The sequence below is a fragment of the Apteryx mantelli genome, chromosome 2 (genome assembly GCF_036417845.1).
Source record: "Apteryx mantelli isolate bAptMan1 chromosome 2, bAptMan1.hap1, whole genome shotgun sequence".
Taxonomy (NCBI): domain Eukaryota; kingdom Metazoa; phylum Chordata; class Aves; order Apterygiformes; family Apterygidae; genus Apteryx; species Apteryx mantelli.
The window spans coordinates 90,950,148-90,972,882 of NC_089979.1; the positions used below are offsets into that span (position 1 = coordinate 90,950,148).

General features: G+C 35.5%; 1 protein-coding gene across 7 annotated transcripts in view; it reads right to left on the reverse strand.

Moving 5' to 3' along the window:
- Positions 1-22,735, reverse strand: part of MARCHF6 (membrane associated ring-CH-type finger 6) — a 54,470-nt gene that overhangs the window by 23,620 nt on the left and 8,115 nt on the right. For 6 of the 7 annotated variants that reach the window (XM_067291013.1, XM_067291008.1, XM_067291012.1 and 3 more), the window contains exons 4-11: positions 15,498-15,641; positions 11,470-11,542; positions 8,996-9,164; positions 7,184-7,376; positions 6,815-6,876; positions 4,764-4,796; positions 3,390-3,441; positions 217-275 (exon numbers count right to left, since the gene is read on the reverse strand). In XM_067291013.1, coding sequence (XP_067147114.1) covers positions 217-275; positions 3,390-3,441; positions 4,764-4,796; positions 6,815-6,876; positions 7,184-7,376; positions 8,996-9,164; positions 11,470-11,542; positions 15,498-15,641 — 785 coding nt within the window. The remainder of the gene's footprint in view (positions 1-216; positions 276-3,389; positions 3,442-4,763; positions 4,797-6,814; positions 6,877-7,183; positions 7,377-8,995; positions 9,165-11,469; positions 11,543-15,497; positions 15,642-22,735) is intronic. The other variant, XM_067291011.1, reaches the window with a different exon arrangement.

The window sequence follows — 22,735 nt, forward strand, 5'->3', positions numbered from 1 at the left end:
GAGGAAAAGTTACTGGAAGTTTAACTAATGGAGGAGGTGGGAGAGAGAAAAAAAATTTAAACACAGATTAAAAAAGGAGTTTAAGAAAAAAAAAAAGAAAAAACGTTCCAGCTTACTTTGTGATCAAGAATAAAAGTGAAAGGATCTTGCAAAAATATTTTTCATTACATGAATAGTAGCAGTTTTTATATTTCGAAGTTATAAAACAGTACTTACATATTCCTCAAAACCCAGGCCAACAATGGAGAAGTGACCAATGTGGTAAGGACAGAAAGCTGCATAATAGAAATGGAAAGGGGGAAAAAAAAAAAAAAAAAGCCATGAAAACTGCTCACTGGACTCTTATTTGCAGGATGTGTATTATAACACGGTAATTATTTTATTCCTCTCCAATTTCTATGCAAATAGTCACAAGCATTACATTTCTATTATCTTACAAACATTGAAAGTCAAACCAGAACTCACACTGAAACACTACAAATTAAAACTACTCATAGTAAGAGAGTCTTTTCTTTCTTAGCTCATCTTGCCGTGTGTAAATCAATTCCACTTCCCCGTCTTACATATGAGGTTGGTTTCAGTCACACAGTGCTGTAGGAACCTGTTCGTATACTCCTTCCTTCCTATGCAGTGGAAGAAGTAGCCATTTTACATCTTGATTGCATAGGAATCGCTTCAGTAATGCATCAGCTTTTGTACTCTAATTCTTAAGACCACAAAGGCTAGAAACTGTGAAAAATGCAAGCCCTGAAGAAATCCAGAATGGGAAGAAAAGATGAGGGAGGAGAAAGACAACACTCCAATGAAGGGATCAGCATAAGGAGCAATCGGGAAGTCCCAATTACCCGAATTACTGTGTCAGGAAGTGTCACCATTCCCGAGAACTAACTCTCCCCAATTCTGAGGTTTCAGAAGAAGTAAAGTCAAAAGCACGGCACTTTCTCCACTCTTGCAGAAAACTGCATGGGAGCACTCCTAATAGAGCTGCCAAGGATTACAGAGCTCAGCCTCACCTTCCTACAGTAGAGGAAGTCAAAGGGAAGTAAAGGAGCAGCAGTAACTGCAAACTTTCATTTTCACCTCCATTCTCTTCACTATCACGATTAGCTATTCTGAGGACTATTACAGACTAACCACACATCAAATGAAAAGCCTGATGATCTTCCATCACCTCTTCACCTCCACATGACCAGCATATAAAAGGCTGTACCTTGTGCCACCCTAATTAATGGCAAGAAAGTCTTAATCTAAGCCCCTTTCAAAGAATCAGCAGTTATTGGGGAGGGCAAAAAACAAAGATAAGGGGAGACCTTGAGCTCTTCATGCCCAGTGAGAACAAAAAAAAGTTTGGGAGGAAAAAGTTCACTTCCAAGAAGTGAATCCTCCAGGGGGATAGGGAGAACAAGGGAAGAAACAACCTTCATTCTTAAGAAAAAAGAAAACCACACATGCACAACTCCTACAGACAGCAAACTCATCTGAAAAGCTGCATCTTTCTTAACTGTTTTATGACATTAAAGTGATGATTTTATTTTTTTAAATAAACTTCTTCAAAAGAGAATTTCTAATAGATTCCTTTTAAGAAAAAGCACAAGGAATACACACTCCTCTGAGAGTACTGTAATAAGCCAGAAAAATATGATTTAATCAGAATTTAATCAATCAAAACGTAACTAACTTGTCCCAGAAAACACCATAAGAACAATTTTGGATGAGTAATTAAAATCCCAATTTTTTTCCCTCTGTTTTATCTTCTATAAAGTACTTCCTGTGATGTTCCTATATCACAGTTTGAACTCACCTGGACTGTAATTACTAATAACTAATTGGAGGTTTGGCAATTAGAATTTAGGCAGCATTACTTCGTGGAAAAGATACCAGGAATATGCTTGGGAGATATGAATTAAATTCCCAGATCTTCTGCTTGCTTGCTTGGGAAGGTCACTTACCCTTTCTTCTACACATCTGCATTTCCCATCTGCAAAATGCATTTACAGCTACTGAAAAAACATCTACATGACAACCTTATGAACTATTCTGGCTCATCACAGAGTCAGACTTATGTTATAAGCACTGAGCAGTTTATGTTTCACTTTAGACTACTGTTCCAAACAACTTCACTGTTTAATTTGAATTCAAATCAAGGATTTAGATGTTTTGAAATTATTATCCATTTATTAAAAAAAAAAATCCTAATCTTTATAGCAGCTAAAAACATTTTAATTATGCTCTGATAATTAATTGTAAACCAGAAGGAAATTACCAGAAGGAAATAATTCAAGTATTTTCCACCTCTCATATTAGAAAAATTGTAATTTTTATTGAATTAAATATCCATTATGATCTTTCTTATTTTCTTTTGATCTACTGATTTGTTTCAGCAATTAAACACTCAAATCACTGGTTTGGTATTGCAAGTATTATTTTGCCAGACAAAATTCCCTTCCTAAAGTATGGCTTCAATTTTTAAAGTTCTAAAACTTTTGCCAAGAAAGGTCACGCAAAAACCGAAAGATACATAAGCAATCTCTCCCTAAACCGATAATTTAGAGCAAGTGAAATTTTGTCTCCAGTATCTCTTCAAGAGAGATTCATCTTCCCTGAAGCATCTTGCAATGCTGCTTCTGCACACAGTTGTGTCAAATGAACAGCAATGATAAGCTTGAGCACTGTAGTCCAAAAGCTTCTGTCAGGAGTGAAACTGGCAAAATCAAAGGCATAGGGAATAGATAATATTGGCCAGTGTCACTTAACAGGTCTGGGGTACAAACTGAATTGAAGCTGAATCACAGTCTAATGCTCTAACTATTGCCTCTCAGGAGGATCTTGAAAAAACACATATATATCTGTTACTCCCCTTTCTGCAGTCAAAACAGAGTGGAAATGAAAGTTTATCTAACATACTGCAAGCAGAAAAAATTTTAGGAGTTCCAAAAATGGATTCTTGATGGCAGAAGTGATGTAACTATTATTAGAGAAAACTCTAAGGACAGAAGCTAGCCCACTAGTACCTAAAAGTACTGCAATTGTTCATAAATAAAATTCCAGGAGTTTTATCCTTTAGCATTATTCCAAAAGTGTTATTTCCTGTGATCTAGCTGACATCACTTTGGTATACTTCCTTTTTTAAACCATAATCACTATTATCATGAGTATTTTTCTTTAAGTGATGTATTTTGGATGCAGTACCATTCACTTAAAGGAATTAAAATGACAAAGTTGGAAGTAATAATGATTTATTATTCATATTCACAGTTCGTTTGTGGTTCTGTTTTCAGAAGTCAGAACTCCATTTATTCTGAGAAAAATAAGAGCAGCCTTAAAATTAACCTGCATTTTCCCTTCTCAAAAGAAAGGCATTTTTAAAACTGAGAGCAAATCATACTTACCAAACACAAGTATGAACAATGTATTTAAAGATACCACCCAAAAGACATGTTCCTGTAAGGAGTATGGGGGACGGAGAGAGGAAGAAGACAAGGAAGTGGTACATAAATATCAATCACTTCAGTAAAGCAACTTTACTTTTGTATCTAATTTCAATTGCATATTATCCCCAGAACTTGCATATCTAATGTCAGAACTATGAAACTTGTATATTTCAGACCAAAACACGCAGGAGATATGAGAGTATCTGTTTGCACACATGGGTACTCCACTGGGTAAGAACATGTAAACTTGCTTTATCATTCTTATTTTGTAACAACAAGCTTTTTAAGAAAAAAAATGGTTCTACCTTTAAAAACAATTACATGAAATGTACAAGGATATTTGTTCTATAAATGAGAAATTCTTCTGACCTTTTAAAAAGTACACTTTGTAGCAAGAAACCTGTTAACAAAACTGACAGCACTCACATTTCTTTTAGCTAAGCCGATGAACCCATCCACAAGTACTCTGGAATTTTAATCCCTTTCAAACTAATAGCAATGTCAGTTACTAATGACAGACTAGGCTATTCTATTTTAAATAGGAGACATTACATTAAAACATGAAACATTATATTTCAAACATGAGACATTAAACCAGTCAGTAGCTAATAAACACATTACTATCTAAGAAAATAGACCAGTTCTTTCACAACTGAAATAAAGCCAAAATTATATAGCTGCAAGAGAGCACAAATATTTTCCCCTTTAAAAGAGAAGTGACTTCTATTTTTAAAATAAGAGACCTGACAGATGATACCTGATGAATGTAGCTGTGATGGGTTAAAGTTTCCTTGTCATCAGCTTTTTGCACTTGTTCTCTCCTTCCCCTGAAGTCAGAGCTAGAGATCTCCAACAACCAGGTACAACGGGCAGCAGAGAGAAACTTTCAAATACCTATGCCTAAGCCCACTAGATGATATGCATGATACAGAGGAGTTGGTCAGGGAGATAATCAACATGGATTCAGTCATGGGCAAGAGTTAAAAGGTCAATGGAGTTTTTAGGAGAGCTTTGCTAAAATATCTTAACCAAAAAGATTTTGAAATCAATTTAAGAGATATGTGCTCCACTACACAGACCCACTTTACTGGTACTAGTCAAAAGAATACGCAAGAGGGGAAAAAATTCTAGGGAGTACTATACTGTACTAGTTGAAACTCCTAAAATTAACACAACCTGATTGAATATGACATTACATTTGACAAAGAAAATCTCTTTAAATAATATATATCATATTGAAATAAGAACTTCAAATAGAAAAATCTCATTATTATTATTATTTTTTTTAATAAGCCCGGTACAGAAATTCTTAAAATGCAGGATTTTACTTACTAAAAAAACTAGAGAGCCATCAAGCCCAAGCATCTAGGGGGATAAGAAATGTAAGTTTATTCACTCATCAGAAAAACATAAGTAACATATATAAAATAAGCCTCACAGAAGTTTTTCTACTCCAATTTTTAATGTCCAATATAGTCAAACACTTTTCTATTGCTTGACCAACAGACTTCAGACACAATTTTTTAAAGATAAAGGTAGAAACTAGTTCTCATTCTACACAGCCAACTCAGTTAATCAAAGGCAATGATATACATATAGAATATCTTACATGTACTCAAACACAGCAAACCAAATGTGTAATCAATTAATTTATAAGCTATTTCTCTCATGGACTTTGAAGAATCTAATTGACAGATTTTTTACTCTCAGGAGATTTTAGTGACTAAACTGCTATTTCCAAACACTAATAAAACAATTCTGTATTACAAAATCAGAGCAAATATTTTGCTAATTGCAAAATATCACTTTATGTTTTGCTGAGAAAAGTGGAAGGTTAAAATTTTAACTTCAATGAATAAAGGCAACTAATAACTTGCTAATGTTGCTACACTGTATGGTTTTAAGTTTAGAACAGAAATTGGTTTACAGCTAGGGAAGACAGGAAACAAATCCTCCATCACTAACCGCTGTTACAGAAAGTGTACACAGAACAGTCAAAAATAGAGTATCTATTCCAAAAACTCTTCTTTCTCCTCACTTCAAGGATTTTCCATTATGCCAATCCAGTTATTCATAATCCATGATTAATGCTATAAAATACCAGGTTCAAGGCTATTTTGTACCAGGGTTTTGTGCTAATGTTCCAAAGTATTAAAACTGTACATATTTTACCAAGTAAAATAAGAAGCAAGTGTATCTGAAAATTCAGAAAGCTTGCATGTTATTTTCACAAGATGGCATAACTGAAAAGCCTACTCCACTTTTGATACTAAACACCAACTAAATGCCTGCTGTCTGTGCCAGCATACAGGATCAGAAATGGTTATGCAAGTTTACTGGAGTTGACTTCTATATTTGTGGACAGGCATCAAAACATTTTAAATTAAGAATACTTCAACTTTTCCCAGCACATAAATTGGTTCAGAAATATAACACTGTTCTCTTGAGGTACACAATTTGGGTTCAGAAACTTGAAATTATATGTGTCTTTTTTCACTAAATACCTTTCAAAACAAACTAAACAGATAGCATTAGATATGAAAGAAAGATCATGACTGTGTCCTCATGAATACTGTATCTTTACATTGCAGTCAAGGCTATGACTGCATCATAGCCTAGGAATAGAAGGACTAGATTTGTAACTATCTGGCTTGGGCACTAGTGACAATGAATAAGCATATGAAGCTGCTGCATCTACCTCCAAGTAGATTTTGCAGCATGCACCGACTTTTGAAATAATCACATATTCACTGCTTCTTGTACTCTACTTCGCTAGTTAAAAAGTAGCTCTCCAGTCTCTACACAACCTACTATGATTATAACTTGAGATGTGTGTACACTGTAATCATGGAATTTGTGATCCATAAAAACAGAAGTAATGTTACACTGGAGTCTTCCATCTTTTTTTTTTTTTTTTAAAGTACGTTTGCCTTGTCTTTTGTAAATATGCAAATAAAGCACTCAGCAAGAATTTCTGGTTTTCTCTTTCCTTTAGTTTGATGGACGCTTCCACTGATACAAAAAAAAAAAGCATTAAACTATATATCAGTCAACACCTGTGTGCTCTTGATCTGACCTTGCATCCTTAGTGCAAGTTGCAACTCACTTCTTAACTTGGCCAAGTTGAAGACATCAGAAAGATCTCTACCAAAAGGTGCTTTAAGCTATTACTGCATTTCAAATGAGGAAATGCCTTTTTTATAGTTCACAACACAGTAATATATTTTAATTATTTTAAGTCAGTAAAGCCTCTCACTGCCAGTTTTCACACTACTCAACAGTATCAGAATCTATCCCAGACGGATTTCAATACATTAACACTACAAATCAAGTACAAGCCTGAGAGAAAACTCAAATAATTCAAGAAAATGATTCTTACTCACTCGTTCCCAAGTAAGCTCTTCTGCTGCACGATCCCATTCCAAAGCGTTCCAATTCATGTCATCTGAGGAGACAATGACCATTTTTATAGGTGTCAGACTCACCCAAGACAAGATGTAAACTCTCCATGCCATGTTTTAAACAAAAAGACTAAGTGTATAACATTCAACTCATGACTGCTGATAGTTTTCAGCAAGCAAATGTTCTGCACTTGAAACAAGTATATAAACTTTGCAAAACCAAAGCTGGTAAGCAAGCTGAAGTGGAAGCCTACTCAGTTTCCCTGAATTATGACAGCTATTTTCAACAATGGTTTCATGTATATTCAAAATAAAATTAGAAGAACATTACTGTTTTGAGTCACCTGTTACCTTGTGCTCCATTGTTCGCATCTGCTGCATCTTCTACTACAGCATCTTCTTCGTCTTCGTTATCTTCTTCCTCCTCATCTACCTGTTCTTCTTGAATGTCAGGGTTCTCGCCTACAACTACATTCTCAGCAGCTGGGTTAGCAGGTTGATCAAGCACAGCGTTTTCGACACCTCCATTTGCAACAGCCTGAGCCTGCAGAAACAATATTTAGTATTCAGTTAAATTGATTATACTCTTGCTGTACTTTGACCCGTGTCCAAAAAGAACATAATTATAATGTTAATAATGTAATTTTTTAGTTAAGCATTAAGTTTGGCAAGAATAAATCTCTTTAAAGAGCAAGAGAAATGTTCAGACTTCTTTACAGAATCACAGAATAGTTGTGGTTGGAAAGGACCTCTAGAGATTGTGTAGTTTAACCCCACACACCCCCAGAGCAGGGTCAGCTGGAGCAGGTTGTTCAGGACCATGTCCTGTCGGGTTTTGAATATATCGGACGATGAGGACTCCAAGACCTCTCTGGGCAGCCTGTTCCAGTGTTCAATCAGCCTTACAGTAAAAAAGCTTTTTGTTATGTTTAAGTGAAACTTTAATATATTAATTTGTGCTCATTCTTTATATGTTAATTTGTGCCCACTGCCTCTTGTCCTGTCACTCACTACCACTGAGAAGAGTCTGGCTCCATCTTCTTTACACCTTCCCTCCAGGCAGTTATGCACACTAATAAGATCCCCCCTGAGCCTTCTCTTCTCCAGGCTAAACAATTTCAGCTCTCTCAGCCTCTCCTAAAAAGTCAGAAGTTACAATCCCTTAATCATCTTTGTGGCCCTTTGCTAGACTTTTATGTCCGTGTCTCTCTTGTACTGGGGAGCCCAGAAAGGGAAACAGCACTCCAGATGCAGTCCCACCAGTGCTCAGTAGAGGGGAATACCCTCAATCCTGATGAAAATGGGTATTGTATTAGAAAGATAATAACACACAGACAACCCAAGTAACTCCTTAAGCTGAGGATTTGTATTTGTCTTTAAAAAGCTGACATTTATCACAAAGGAAAACAAAACTTTAGTAAGTATTTTACCTCTGCGGATACATTGCTTTTATCATCTCTTCTCCTGCCTGAGAGCCTCTTGTAAGCACTAACAGTGTGTGTGGGAAGACTGTGAGAGGGAAGGCTTACAGCATTTAAAATTTACAGTATTTCAAAACATACTGTAACAGAGATGATTCAAACACTGTCTTAAATCATGGATGGAATGTATTAGAAATTTTGCAGCCGCTACAAACATGGATGTAGACTATTACACAGAAGGGTGTGTATTTTTATGCATTCATAACGTAATGCAGCCAATGAGCACTATTCCATATGCAGATGTTCCACAGAACCTCCAACTGTTTATAGAGCACTGAACTGTTACTTCACAAACTACTGAAATACTTATGAAAATGACAAAAAAAACTGCCACGTATCTTCATTTACCACAGTTGACAATTCAGTTTATGCACAAAATTCTCCTCAAAAAGTGTAAAGATACAAGCCTGTAACAGTCATAAAAATCTATACAATTTGAAAGTTAGACACAAATTATTCTAAACAAATCCATTAACATTCCTTTTTAGAGAACTTCAAGAATATTTTAGTACAAAACAGTGATGTTATTGATTTTATACAGAAATATATGTTCAACTTCTGTTAATATACAAATAAAGACACCCTGCAATAAATGATATTAATATTGCATCTGAAAATGTATTTATTCACATGCACAGCTTTTCTAAAATTTATTTTCAACAACTGAGCAGTTAAGTTTTACCTCATTTTGTTGACCAACCCCATTGAGTGGCTGTTGCTGATTTTGTTCTAACCACTGTGGTGCTCCACCATGGACGATCTGTTCACGTAACCAAACAAGACTGATAAATGCACATAGAGTGCATGTCACAACAAAACAACCCTGCAAACAGTCAGCCAGTAAATTCTCCCTGTTAAAAGAGAGAAAGAAACATCAATGACAAATATATTTTGCTTATTCAAACTAAACTCAGTCACGATTAATTACAATGAACCTTGTCCATAATCAACAAAATGGCATTTGTGTGAAAAGCTAAATTTATCTATCTGCCTAGGTGAAGAAAGTACTTGTATGTAATTTTTATTTAGTTTTTAAAATCTGTTCGAAGTAGATTTCTTGCAGGAAAGCTGTAAATGCATGCATGCCAATGGTGTTAAGTGCCAAGACAAATACTCATTTGGAAAAGGCTTTATTCCCCTCTGGTATGGTTTGTGAAATTACTACTGTTTAAACAGAAATATTCCTGCAAAAACAGGATCTGACTCACTATGAAGAAAAGCTTCAAGAGCAGTTCAGGAAAAACAAACTTCAAGAATAGGAAAGGAAACATGATAGTCACTAAGTAAATGAAATTGCTATGCTGAACAAACTCGATTCTTCTGGGAATCGAATTCAGATTTGCTTCAGTATAAGGCCTATTTTAAAGCATTAACTTTTCTTTCAAGTACCATCCACTTACAATGATTCAACCATCTATTGCCACACAAATTGACGTTACTTTGAAAAATAAAAAATGAAGGCAAAACATTAAAATATTAAGTGACAATGTAAAAAAACTCCTCAAGACTTAATGAAGAGGCTGTTGGGAAATAACCCCTGAAGAAAAGAGGAAAATGTAAAATAAACCAAATGGTGAAAACTGAATTGGTGACATGCTGATTTTTTTTTTTTTTTTTTAAATCTTATGGCATCTGAGAAGGGTATGAAACAGAAAATGGCAAAATAATACCTAGCTCACTGAAATATTTTATCTGCTCAGCTACCCTAACCAAATGAAACTGCAAGGTTTGCCTTTGATTGCTCTACATTCTGGCCTTTTAACCCAGATACTACCTGTTCCACTCTATACTTAAAAAAACCCCTAATCTAACAAGTCGTAAGTAATTTTAAATCAGTAGCAACCCTCATCCTTATTCCAGCTTCCCTTCCCACTTGTTCCCACCCCTTGTACTAATCCATGACCTGTGACTGCACAGTGATTTTGTTCAGAGAACTGACTAGCTAGAATAAGCTTTTAAAATAAATAAGAAATACCCTGCCATCTCCCAAGTTCTTTCAGTGTGGCTCCCCATGCAGCCATACTAATGCTTGTGCCTGCGCAGCACAGCGAGTACCACAGGGACAAGAACAAAGCCCAAGGGAAAGACAGACACAGAGGCTATTGAAACAGACTCTGTCAAAGAAAGGTAGGTCGAGGTAAAGCTTCCTGTGCCATTAAAGTCACACACATACTGAAGTCCTTTATTTATTTCCAAACTATAGATTGCAATTTAGTAGTCAGTAGAAGACACGAGATGAAGTTCAGTTGTAAAATTTTAGATTCTTCTCAGAAAACTCAAGAATTCAAATCTATGTTTTTTGGGAGATCACAGGAAAAATACAGTTATTAGCCTCCAGTGAGCATTTCTCTCCATTAGTAAAAATTAATGAAGTGTAACATGACCTGTCTTTAAAAAAAAAGTCTAAAATTGACATGACTTAGCTGAAAAGTATAGGACATTTGTTCAACATGCTTGACTTGCAACTGATTCTAATTAAATTTAATTTCAGTCCCTCAGGTCCAGGAGAATGAAAAAGTAAAAACCAGCCTGAAACACTATTCTGTTAGTATGTACTAATCCCATAAAAGATATTCATTAAAAGACTAAAATGGACAATATCAACCGTATATGGCAGCTGTAGCATTAAAATATAAATGTGACAGTGAAGGCAATCAAATAAAAAAAATCTTCATCAGCTAAGAGACTCAGCAGGGATAAAATTAAATTCAAAATAAAAAAAATGTAAAAAAGCAAAATGTCACATTAACATACTAATATATATTAATATTCTACTACAAGACATCAGCTATAAAGAGTTTTACAAGATTTTAGAACAGTTTAAAGGAATTTAAAATTATTAATGTAAATTTTACCACACAAAATTTCTGGACATCAAATACAAATCTTTCATAGGAAACTATTAACCAGGGCCTACTTCATAAATTCAGTTATCTCCAAGGATCCTGAATAACAGAACTTCGAAACGAAATGATTTGTACTGTAAAACAGATGTCCATGCTTCCTGCTATGCAGAGGAAAATGGGCAGCAGCTAGTGTAAGATCATGGAAGACAAAAAGCACAACTGGAAGAAAGGGTTGCTAACTTCCAAAACAATCATTTTCATAGTTATCTGACTAGAAAAGTAATTTGTATCAAGCTAGTCAGGTACTTACGTTGACAGCATATCTAACGGCAGCGTCAGTAGTGAGCTCACAGAGCCAGTAAACAAGCACTTGTAGATACGGCCTGCACAAAGAAACAGAAACATGGTAAAATTCCTTTTTTGATTATAGCCTCATTTGGAAAGGATTGCTGGTACTCCCTTTTTGCCTGGTTTCTTAACTAAACTTATCACAAGGAAAAAATCTTAACTTTCAGTGAACCAAGAGATATGCAGAGGAAGCGTTCACAAAATCCTATGTCATGGAAAGGGGCAACTAAAGGCACTGCAGTTTTAAGTTACTCATAAAGACACGTCAATACTGTGTTTGCTGTGGAAGGTTAATACTTTAATCCAAACAAAACATGAGCCCAAGCTAACCTTAAACTACTTCTACTGCACCAGAACTTAGAACACATACAGCATATTGAACAAAACTAGATTTATTTTAGCCGAGTGTACTTGATTAAGTACACATTAAAAGCATAAGAACTGCCATATTAGGTCAGACCCAAGATTGATTTAGCCCAGTATCTCATCTCCAGCACCAGCCAGCAATGGATGCCTAAGGAAGGGTACAGGAACAGGTTAAAAATAAATAAATAAATAAATAAATAAATAAATAAATAAAAATACTTGCAGCAATACTTCTACAGTACATTCTCATGTGCTCCAGCAAAAACAGCTCAGAGTTCCTGTGCCACAATAATGGGAGAAAGATCCATCAAGGATTCATTAGTGCAAAGATAATTTGTTCAATTGTATTTTGAACATGTATAAGCTTCTGGTATCATGATATCCTGTAGCAAGGGCATCACCATTTCGTGTTGTTTATCATCATTTTATGGACCAATATCTGATGCTTATTAATGCTAGCTTTACTACCATTCTTCAGTCACGACCTTTTTTAAAAGCAGGCTATCAAAGCATACAGCCTACTTTAGAAAATTACAGTCAGATCCATAGGACAATGACACAAGTGCCCAAAACAGGACGTAAGAAGAATTAAGGCACCTAAAACCAGAAATGCAATTCTTAAGATTCTCACCTCATCCTTTAGGCAGGCATGGGTACCCAAGTATATACCTGCATGCTATCATTTGTGCAACCTAGATTAAATAGCTCAGTTCTTATCTCATGGTTAAATTTGTTTAGACTTCACAGAAAGTTTGTGTTTCTACATCTCTCAAGAATCAATCCACTGAAAATGCCCAACCACAGAAGTGTATTTTCTATGGAATTTATCTTCTGACAATGGCCCCTTTTATAAAAAAAAAACAACAAAAAAAAACTAGCTAGTGTTTTTGCTCACCTTTTACATAAAAGGTAATAGAGCACTTTGAGGAAGTTCAACACTCACCTCCCCAGTACAATCCAGAATAGAAAACAACACAGAATTCAAAAGTCCAAAGTTAGAGCACAAGAGAGATGATTGCTGTAGCTGACAAGGATGTACAGCTTCATTGTAGTCAGTACTGCTTACACATTTTGCATTTAACAGCCACTGAACAAAATTCAGCAAAACGATACTGATCCTCTGCTGCTCAGTGAGTTTCAATAGCTTGCCTCTGTCTACCATCCAGCTACATGGTGGGAGAACTTCAAAGGCACAAGATGTAGCTGTGAACTGTTAGCCTGAAGAGGTCAAAGAACACAAGCCTGAAAAACTCCTGATTATACTACACTGTAGGAAACCAGCATAAAATCTCAAAATGAATTTTGTTAAGGAAGAGGAAGGAGATTTTATTATATACAACCTCTAAGCAAACTGATCTCTAAATAAGCTAATTTTCTCACAGGTTTCACTCATTCACATACAAGCACCAAGACGTGTGCCCAAGTGGTCTGGACAGGATCACTTGTGTGCAACAGTTAGGGCAAAGGACATCAGCTATCATACTCTCATCACGTCTCTTGGGTTCTTGTTGACTGGTGATGATGAACTGATTTTAGACTTTCTTTTATAACCTTCATGAGCATACGCTGTTTGGGATCTTTTGCCTTACTATTTCATCCCTCTTAAGTCTTGAGTAAACTTGTGAATTTCATAGTTGTCTTCCATAGCTGCATATTTTATGGCTCTAGTCCTGTTTTTCTTCTTATGACACCTTATCTTTAGGTCAGTTTGTTTCCCCTCTTCATCTGAATGAAACCACATATAGATGCTCTGTGACTATCACCACATACCATTCATTTTAACCCTTTTTTCTGCTGTTTCTTCTGGTGCTCACATACACATTTCCATTCATACTCCATTCATACCAGTTTTAGTATTTCTATTACAAGTCTCCACAATTCTAATCACTACAGAACTATAAAACACATACACAACCATCCCCTTTAGATATAGGGTTTTTAGAAAACTGGCAACTGAATCACTCCAGAAAAAATACATTCATATGCCATACTGTATGTGATTACTGGTCTCACATTGATACTGACTTCTTAAATTTGAGACAAAGGAGATACTTCAGATAACCCACCTAGGCATTTCCTATTGCCCTAATGGAAATATTCACTTTTCTTGGTGCATACACCTCATTCACACCTCATGTACTGTTTAGGTACCTTGGGCATTTCACTCTAGGAACCAGGCAACTAAATACATTCACCATACAGAATATAACCATTTTGGATTAACAGATCATAGAATATCATTTGACTAGCTTTTTTTCATCCACCAATCCAAATATTCTTTGTGTTAACAGAATAGCAACAGCATATCAGAGTCTGCTAGGATGAGGTTGAAAATATGCACAGAGAGAAATTCCTTTTATTCTATCATATAAGATGGGTAAGCAATAAAGAAGTGCAATTACTGAAAAGAATGTAGAAATTATTTCACATCATATATTTGCTCAAGTATGGGATAACTGCATGACTAGCATGTTAATCTGGAAGACAAGCACTTGATTCTTCGCTCTATGTATCTCCTTTGGGATGCTGGGCAAGTTATTTATTCTGCATCTTTTTTTCCAGATAGAAAATAACAAGAAAGATACTTTCGTGTGAAGCCACTCACACAATTACTATGAGCCAGATGATAGAAATATGTGAAGGTAGAAAAAGATTACATGTTTAAGCTAAGACAACAGACTTATACAAAACTACAGTCCTGAAACAGATCCCGATGATGGATAAAGGATTTGAAAAGGAAGTAAATGGATTTTTCAAGGTTTGTTGGACTGAGTTCTGTCATGCTGGATAACTTCCTGTGCAAATAAAATGGTACCCTCCACTGTACATTTTAATTCTTAAAGTAATCCATAAAGAGGGTTACGTGTACAATGCAACATAAACAGAAAATAAGATTAAGTAAGCAAAAAATCCCAGTCACTCATAAAAATCAGTCATAATTCAGTTATATCAGCTTAGTGAAAGAATATTAAAACTAAAAATGACATTTTAAAAAGTCTTAGGTAATTCAGTTGTACATGGTGACTTCTGGTAACATTTCAGTATTACTGGAAAGCCTGCTTCTGTAAGAAAAGTGCAAGATATTCACACTTGAAAGACAAAGGTAAAAGACCAAGACTCATCTAAAAACCCAAGGAAGAGAGCTCCAGTCTCAGAAATAAAGTCCTCCAAAATAAAAATTCATAAGGGGGAAGAGATGAGCAGAATAGGATAGAAGGAGGAAGAAAACAAACATGCAAGAGAAAGTGGGAAAGAAAGAGTCAATAGCAACGGGAGAAGAACAGGTCAGATTATAAGAATGAAAAAAATGACGTAGTATTCTGAAAACTTTTGATTTTGAAGAACATAGTTGAAAGTAGTCATTTCATAACAACAAGAAGTTTAAAAGCCCTTTTATGCACTTTGTTCTATCTCTTAACATCTTCCTCCACTGTAGTACTGGTTTATAAGTCAAATAGCTTATTTAAAGTAACAATAGCTGGAATTGTCTGAAAAACATATCAAAAAGTGAAATAATGTGATTTTTTTTTAATAAAACAGCAATGCCTGTGCAAAACATTGTCATACGAAGCAAAATATTTTCCTGGATATAAGAGCATTGCAACACAGAAAGTTAATACTTACATGCTGTAAGAGGTACTACTCCCAACCATGCAAAGGCCACAAGTGTATAGTGAAACCAGTATCGTATTGCTGTGCCAATACTTGTAACCAGTCCAGCAAAGATGTCTTGGATTGGAAGCCGTGAAGGCATATCTGGAGAATAAACTGTGTAGAAAAGGCAGTTATGAAACAGTTCTTATGCATGCTCCTTCAAAGAGCAATTCATGTAGAAGCCTGCAAAACATTTATATTTGACAAAAGCTTTCTATAAGAATAAACACATTCTACAGCTTCCCAACAGATCACCCGAAAGAAATAGCAAAAAATATATTCACATCACACCTTCTTTATATTGTGTACTGAGTGTTACAGGAAAAATAACTCCATACTAGTTTAGACTTAAAGGAGTTTTTTTTAAGTAACTTTATTATACCAACTATAAAGTCTGGTTATCTCAAAATAAGCTGAAGTCTACAAGAGAATGCAGATCCTAAATTCAGGAGCCCTCTCATTCAGAACCACCTAAAAGATAGCCTTGCTATATAAACGTAGTTTGAGGAAAGAGCACAAGCAACAAAAGAGATCGACTTTGCATACCATTGATATATTTGTGTTAGATAACATAAGATGTCACTTGCTATCCAGCAGCACATAACTCAGCAAACTAAAATCATCAAATAGCAAGACTGAAAGGTACTAATTAAGTATCTACAAAGGTTAAAATTTATGCAGAAATACTTTTACTTTAAAATGACATCTATTTCATATCAAACAAGGTTTCTACTAAGTTCATGCCTATTACCAAACATAAAGCAAATCTCTCAACGCATACACACATTTTCAGAATAGTAGGTTCTCTCAACTTTTTCATATAACACATACATATTACAGAAAACCCTCCCTAGTTGGAAGTCAAAGAAAAACAGTGACATAGTTCTTTCTTCTGCATTCACTTTTATTACCAGAGCAGGGGAAAAAAGCTACATAATAGCTGATTAAGCTTTGAGTTTGGTTTCCCTTTTTGCCACATTACCAAGCCCCACTGAAACCTCTACATGCAACCTATCCTTCCCCAAATGCTACTAAAATACAGAAGTATATTATGCTGATTATAGACACTGATTACAAAACATTTCATGAAAAATCAGAAAACATCTATTTCTAACAATTTCATTACATTTAATCGGTTACTACACATTAATATGGATGCCAAGAAGTGATTATGTACAGCATCAATACCAGATTTGAATGAAGAAGATTAAACCATGGCTAGGAGTGGCATAAAAACATTGCTTCCTGGATACTTAATGGTTATGTTGAGAAAAGCTGAGCTTGAAGATACTAGACCATTTTCAACACATATAATTAACTGATTATTTTTTAAAACACCACAAACAAAATTTGAGATCTCTTTTGTAGTTAAAAATAAGAACTACTAGAGAAAGTTTTCCTCCCCTCTCATGGACAATCCTCTGACTTAAAGTTGGAGAAACACTGCCTTATGCAATCCACTTGCATGCCCCTTTTCCCTCAAGAATATCCCTGATACCTTTACCTACATTCCTAATCCTCCTTTTACTATTCCAGAGAAAAAGCCTCCACAGGAGAAGATCTCTTCCATTCTCTCCAGGCATATTTCCCATTCTCCAGTCTTATTTAAGTTTCCAAATTTTAAAGAGAACTCAAGTTAGGAAGATAGAAGAGCAGCATTAATATGCAGAACAGCCAAAGAACGTGGAGTATTTCAACAATATGTGGATTATATTTGACATGATTAAGTAATAACAAAAACAGTAACTGAAACAAACAGTAACTGGTTTCAAGTGTCAAAGGTTCTTATGTGTTAGATGTCTGGTAAGGAATTGGAACTAGTAAAAAAAACCCAAAACACATCAAAACCCCCTAACTCTAGGGAAGTATGCCTGCGAGAACAAAGGCCACCAATTCAAAAGCAGAGCACAAAAATGCTTAGACACTTTACCAGTTAACAATTTTCTTGTTACAGAATCAGTTTTAGTACACAATTTGATAATACCACAGAAAATATTAATTCAAGACTTAATGATCTCAGTTAATATTAAATTAACATTTTGGAGAATTATCAGGAGACAAGCAGAAGTTTGTGAATTGCTTTAAAAGAATACCTACCTAGAGTATATTTGTAACAGATTTATGATATCACTCAGACAAATCTGAAGTCAGCAGATACCTCAAGACTTTTTTTTAATTTTCAAAAAAAAAAAAAAAAAAAAAAAAAAATCATACTTTGCTTAACATTTTGGAACTCCAAAAGAGACTACAAGGAAAAGATTAACTGTGCATTAATGACTTATTTGTTACAGGAAGGCTGGGAGGATCTGAAGTTAAGAAAAAGAAAAGCGTCTTTCAGGAATCACTGAATTCTCACACAGCTGTGATAATCACATGGGATTGTAAGATGGATGCCCACCCTAACTCAGTAATGCTGAAGTGCCCAAGTAATTCTTACATGCTAATATGTCTTCAATATTGAATTTTCTAAAGGCTTTAGAATTACAACTGAGTATTCAAATAAATGCATGATGTAGCTAGAAGTTAAGCTACATCCCCCAAATCTTAACAGTTTTGTGATTCTTCATGATTCCAGGAGCTTCCAATAGGTGCGTGGAAGGGTGTGTGTTGGGGGGGGGGGGGGGGGGAACCGCTTCATTTCTCTACTTTGACACACCTCAGAACATACAAAGCTTCTACCACTGTTTCTACCTCATTCTCACTTCCCTGTCCCTTGAGACATACAGACAGAAGCTGCAATGAACAGTCCAGCATGATGCATCATCTGATCCCTCCCAATCATGCCCATCTAATGAAACTAGAGAAAAGGCCTGCTTTTATTACATCCTTCTACTACCAGCTCCTCCACCACATTCAAATTTGTATTAATTCTGTAAACCATGGTTATGGCAGAGCTACATTTTAGTTGTATATGGGGTCTATTCTATATCCTAATGCATAGACCATGCGCGGGGGGGGGTGCAAACACAGCAGCTGTTAAGTGGAAGGCTACTGTACCAGATCCCAATAATTCAAAAGGAACCAAGAATCGTGATAATAAGATAAAGCTCTTCTATGTCCTACAACATTGGGCTGAATAAAAATGCCAAAACACCCAGCATGACAGGAACCCCTGGTTTGCAAATACACTGCAGTACTGAAGGTTGCTGACAGTGGTTTTCATAACTAATCCCCCCACTCGTGTCTGCCATCTACCATCATTTTGTCTCTCCACACTCCTTTTCACCTCCTTCCCCACTACCAGTGTTAGCCTTTAGACTTTGACCCTTCCCCAGTACACATTCTCCTTACCCCCTTTCTTGCACTTCTCCTCATCCCTTAATTTCCATCCCAATCATCCTTCCTAAAACAGTCCGAGAAGTCTATTTCCTGAATTATTCACTACATTTCCTCCAAACAGAAATCTCTCTACTAGAGACCACCTGAAGCAATAGTTTTTCTGCTACAATATCAAATTCAAACAGACATTGGCTGAGCACAGATGAGTTTCAACATCTTTAGTTCAGCCTTTTGGTCTGCCCAGGCCATGTGAAAAATACCAAAAAACTTTTTAGATACTTAGTTCACACCTGTGCCCTTTAATTACTATTTTACTTATGAATACTAGATTTATCTTTCTCCTTCCGAAAACCCAAATTTTTCAGGGACGCTAGTGTTAATTTTGCTTTTCCAAATTAGACAGCTCACGCCAGAAATCTTGTAATGGATAGTTGCTGTTACTCTGACATAAACAAGAAGGTAAGAGAAACACTAGGTGGTTTTTAGAAATCTTCCATTCTCCTAAAAAAATTAAGGAAGAAAGCATACGAAAATAATTAGTAGTCTTTACGGAAACAGTTTGTCAATAAATTTCAGCTGACAAAGAACTCCTCAGCATACCAAAACAGGAAAGTGTGTTAAAAAAAAAATTGTTCCCAGTGCTCTAGCTTATCATAGTGATACCTTCAAGTTTATTGCAGGAAGCGTTCATCATTCCCACTACCTCCTCAGAGGCTTTTTAATGTAAGCATCACAAAGCCATGTTTTGACAAACAGAGACAATCAGCTGAACCCGAATACAGTAATTTCTGCAAAACTTAAGGAAATAAAATGAACACATGCTTTCATTTTAACTTGTCCTTCATAATCTTTTCCAAATGCTAGAATTTAATCCAAATGAAAACTATGCACACACAAATTTCCCTTGCAAGGAAGTATGAGATATTAGTCATGACATGGGCAGTAAAGAAAGGCACTCTCATCACAGCAACATATGACCAATAAAAGGACATACAGGTGCTCTGTAAAAACTCGTTATGAGAAATCACTATGAACAACTAACCATACAATCATTACAAATATTAGCAAAACAGGATAATTTCTGACTTCACTTCTGTTGCTTAGCTTTTTACTAGGATAAGAGTATCTAGCTTATATTAAGCTGTGCTGGCTCAAATACAAGTAGCTTTGTTTTGAATGGAAAAAAAAAGTGAAGAACCATCATCACGAGCAGTTACACTGCCTCTAGCTGTAAATGCTAGCTGCACAATAGAAAAAAAAAATAACTACAAAGGCAAGAAAACAGGCTTCTTAATCATGAAGTTCTCTTGCTAGTGTTTACTGTCCTACATCTGCAGTACAACCACTGTGAAAACCCACTTTCACACAGAATCATCAACAATTTGTAACTGGTGTCAAAGCAGTTGCCTAAGGAACTACTTGTCTCCTAAGGGCTTACTCCCACCAAATGAGAACAGATTGTGCAGGTTCAGGTATGTTACAAATTTGGTCATCTCTCCTGTCTAAGGCTAGTTCTGCCACAATGTAATAAGTGGATGCTTTCTGAAGCATGCAAAGATTTGCAGAAAAGTTAGATATATGATCATTATGAACCAATATAAAATACATATATAAATATGTAGGTATAAACATATAAACCAAATGTGTGGTTTTCATACTGCTCACCACTAGCATTTTGGAACTGCTTATCTTCCCCCTAGAAGGAAGTAGAGCAGTAGTTGAATGTTTCTTGCCAGTTAATACTATAACTACAGATCTGAGGTCTCCCACAAGTCCCTGCCTATAATGCATCATCTTACTCTCACTGAGAGAAGCAGAGCTGCAGAAAGACACTAGAAAAGCAACACCCTTTTGATGTATGCTATATCAAAAACAAATTCTATGTAATATGATGGCTCAAATTTATAAGTGTTTTTAGTCTTCTCCAAAGCTGTCATAACACAACTATCCTATATCAATTTTCACTCTTTCCTTATCCAATTTAGCCTATTTATCTGTTCACAACCTAAGCAAATATGCATATACCCAAAATGGAAGAAAGCAAAATATCTTGCTTCAAAAAAAAAAAAAAAAGTCATTTAGCCTGCTCCACACACACTCTAATTACAGTCCTTTTATGCATACATTTCCCATCTACCATCCCGCTCACAAGCCATTTATAACCCACCTCAATCATCCTTGTGTGCTGATCATGAAACAGTCTACATAATTCATACGTAAAAAAGGTATGTTTTACCCTTGAGACATATATGGACTTTGTTCCAGACTATTAGGAAGCAAAATAAGACAAATGTCACCTCTTCTCACACAAGCCTAATAAAGCTCTAATAAAATGTATGAAATTATCCCCACATGCATCTCAAATGCATGCTTACTCTGCACCCTGGAGCTGGCAGCAGACATACAGAATTACTGTGCCAGCATGTAGTTTTTTGTGTTTCAGAAGTTTACATTTTTCCAAACTAAACATCCTAGAAAGGCTCAAGATATGGGTTACTGTGTTAAAGTCTGTCAAAATGAACAGGTAAAAGAGCCCATTCCATCCTTCAGAGAAATCTTAACTTCTTTGACTCATGAGCTCAAGAAAATGGATTGCTCATTTTAGTATAATTACGTGGCTTTTTACAGAGCATTTTGAACAAAATTAGTTTAAACTTCCAAAAGTTTGGAACTTTTATTGAGTACTACTACAAACAACATGCAGTTACTGAATGATGTTTTTACAAAAGCAACTTCAGAACAGGAACAGATACTTAGGTATTTTAAAATTATGCCAGAATGATGTTCATTTTTCTTTGCCCTAAGGTCTATGAACAGTGTATCGGAACGTCCAGGTGCATGCAAACCTTGAATTTGTAACAATGCATGCATAAAGCAAAAGCTTATTTCAGAAAAAAAATTACTTACAAACTGAAGAGCAACTTCCCCACACAGCTTCCTCACATTTTACAAGCTTAGTCTTCAGTAACCTTGTAACGTCACATTTACCATTCATCAGCACTGCAGCTACTTAGGAAGTAGGGGGAGCAACTCATCTTAGACTCCAGCCAAAGATTAGATGAATCCATTTCTATATTTGTATTTTTAAAAATATTTACGTCAATGCTAGTTCTACAGAAAACAGAAGTTCTGAAAACTGCCTACTCATGAAAAAAAGCCTCACTTCTTTCATTGGTCAGTATTTAGTACGACATTGAAGTGCATCATAGCACATCAAACAGAAGGAAGTATGGGGGGGGAGGGAAGAATATAGAGCAGTTGCCATTTAAAAGACTCAGACAGAAAAGGTACAAGTTAAAAATGAACAAACACCTTTACATAATTCAAAAAACAGGCCAAAGCTAGTGAGTTTATCTTTATTAATAGCTGTATTAATTCATAATTTTAAAACTGCAAAAGAGGAATGGATTTTAAAATATACAAAATTTAGCTTCAGAGTGTGTAATTGAAAATCAAGCCATTGGCTTGCATGACTAAACATTTTAGAGAATCATGCTACTATTCAGAAGAAAAATCAGTTCCTTTGTATCCCTGCCAAGATGCAAGTTGAACTTTCTACTTCTTCCTTCCTTACAAACAGTAACTAACCTAGTAATTCAGGTGCTAAAGAGGTCACAAGATATTATGGAAGTTAAAGATACTAAAGGATTAAAGAATTATTCTTTAATCCTTTTCATCCTATTTATCATATTCATAAAACAGGAATATTTTATGAAAACCCCATGCACTTAGTACACAAAAATTTATACTAACAAGGGAGCATTTTTTGACAGAATGATAGTGACAGCCCTACAGGCAAAACAACTTGAACTAAAAGAAGAGTTGCTAGTATTACTTTGGCTTGTCATTTGAACCACAGATACTGATTACATGCATGCATTTACTCCACCATATCACACGATAAACTAACTTAAAGGAAAGTGCTTTCA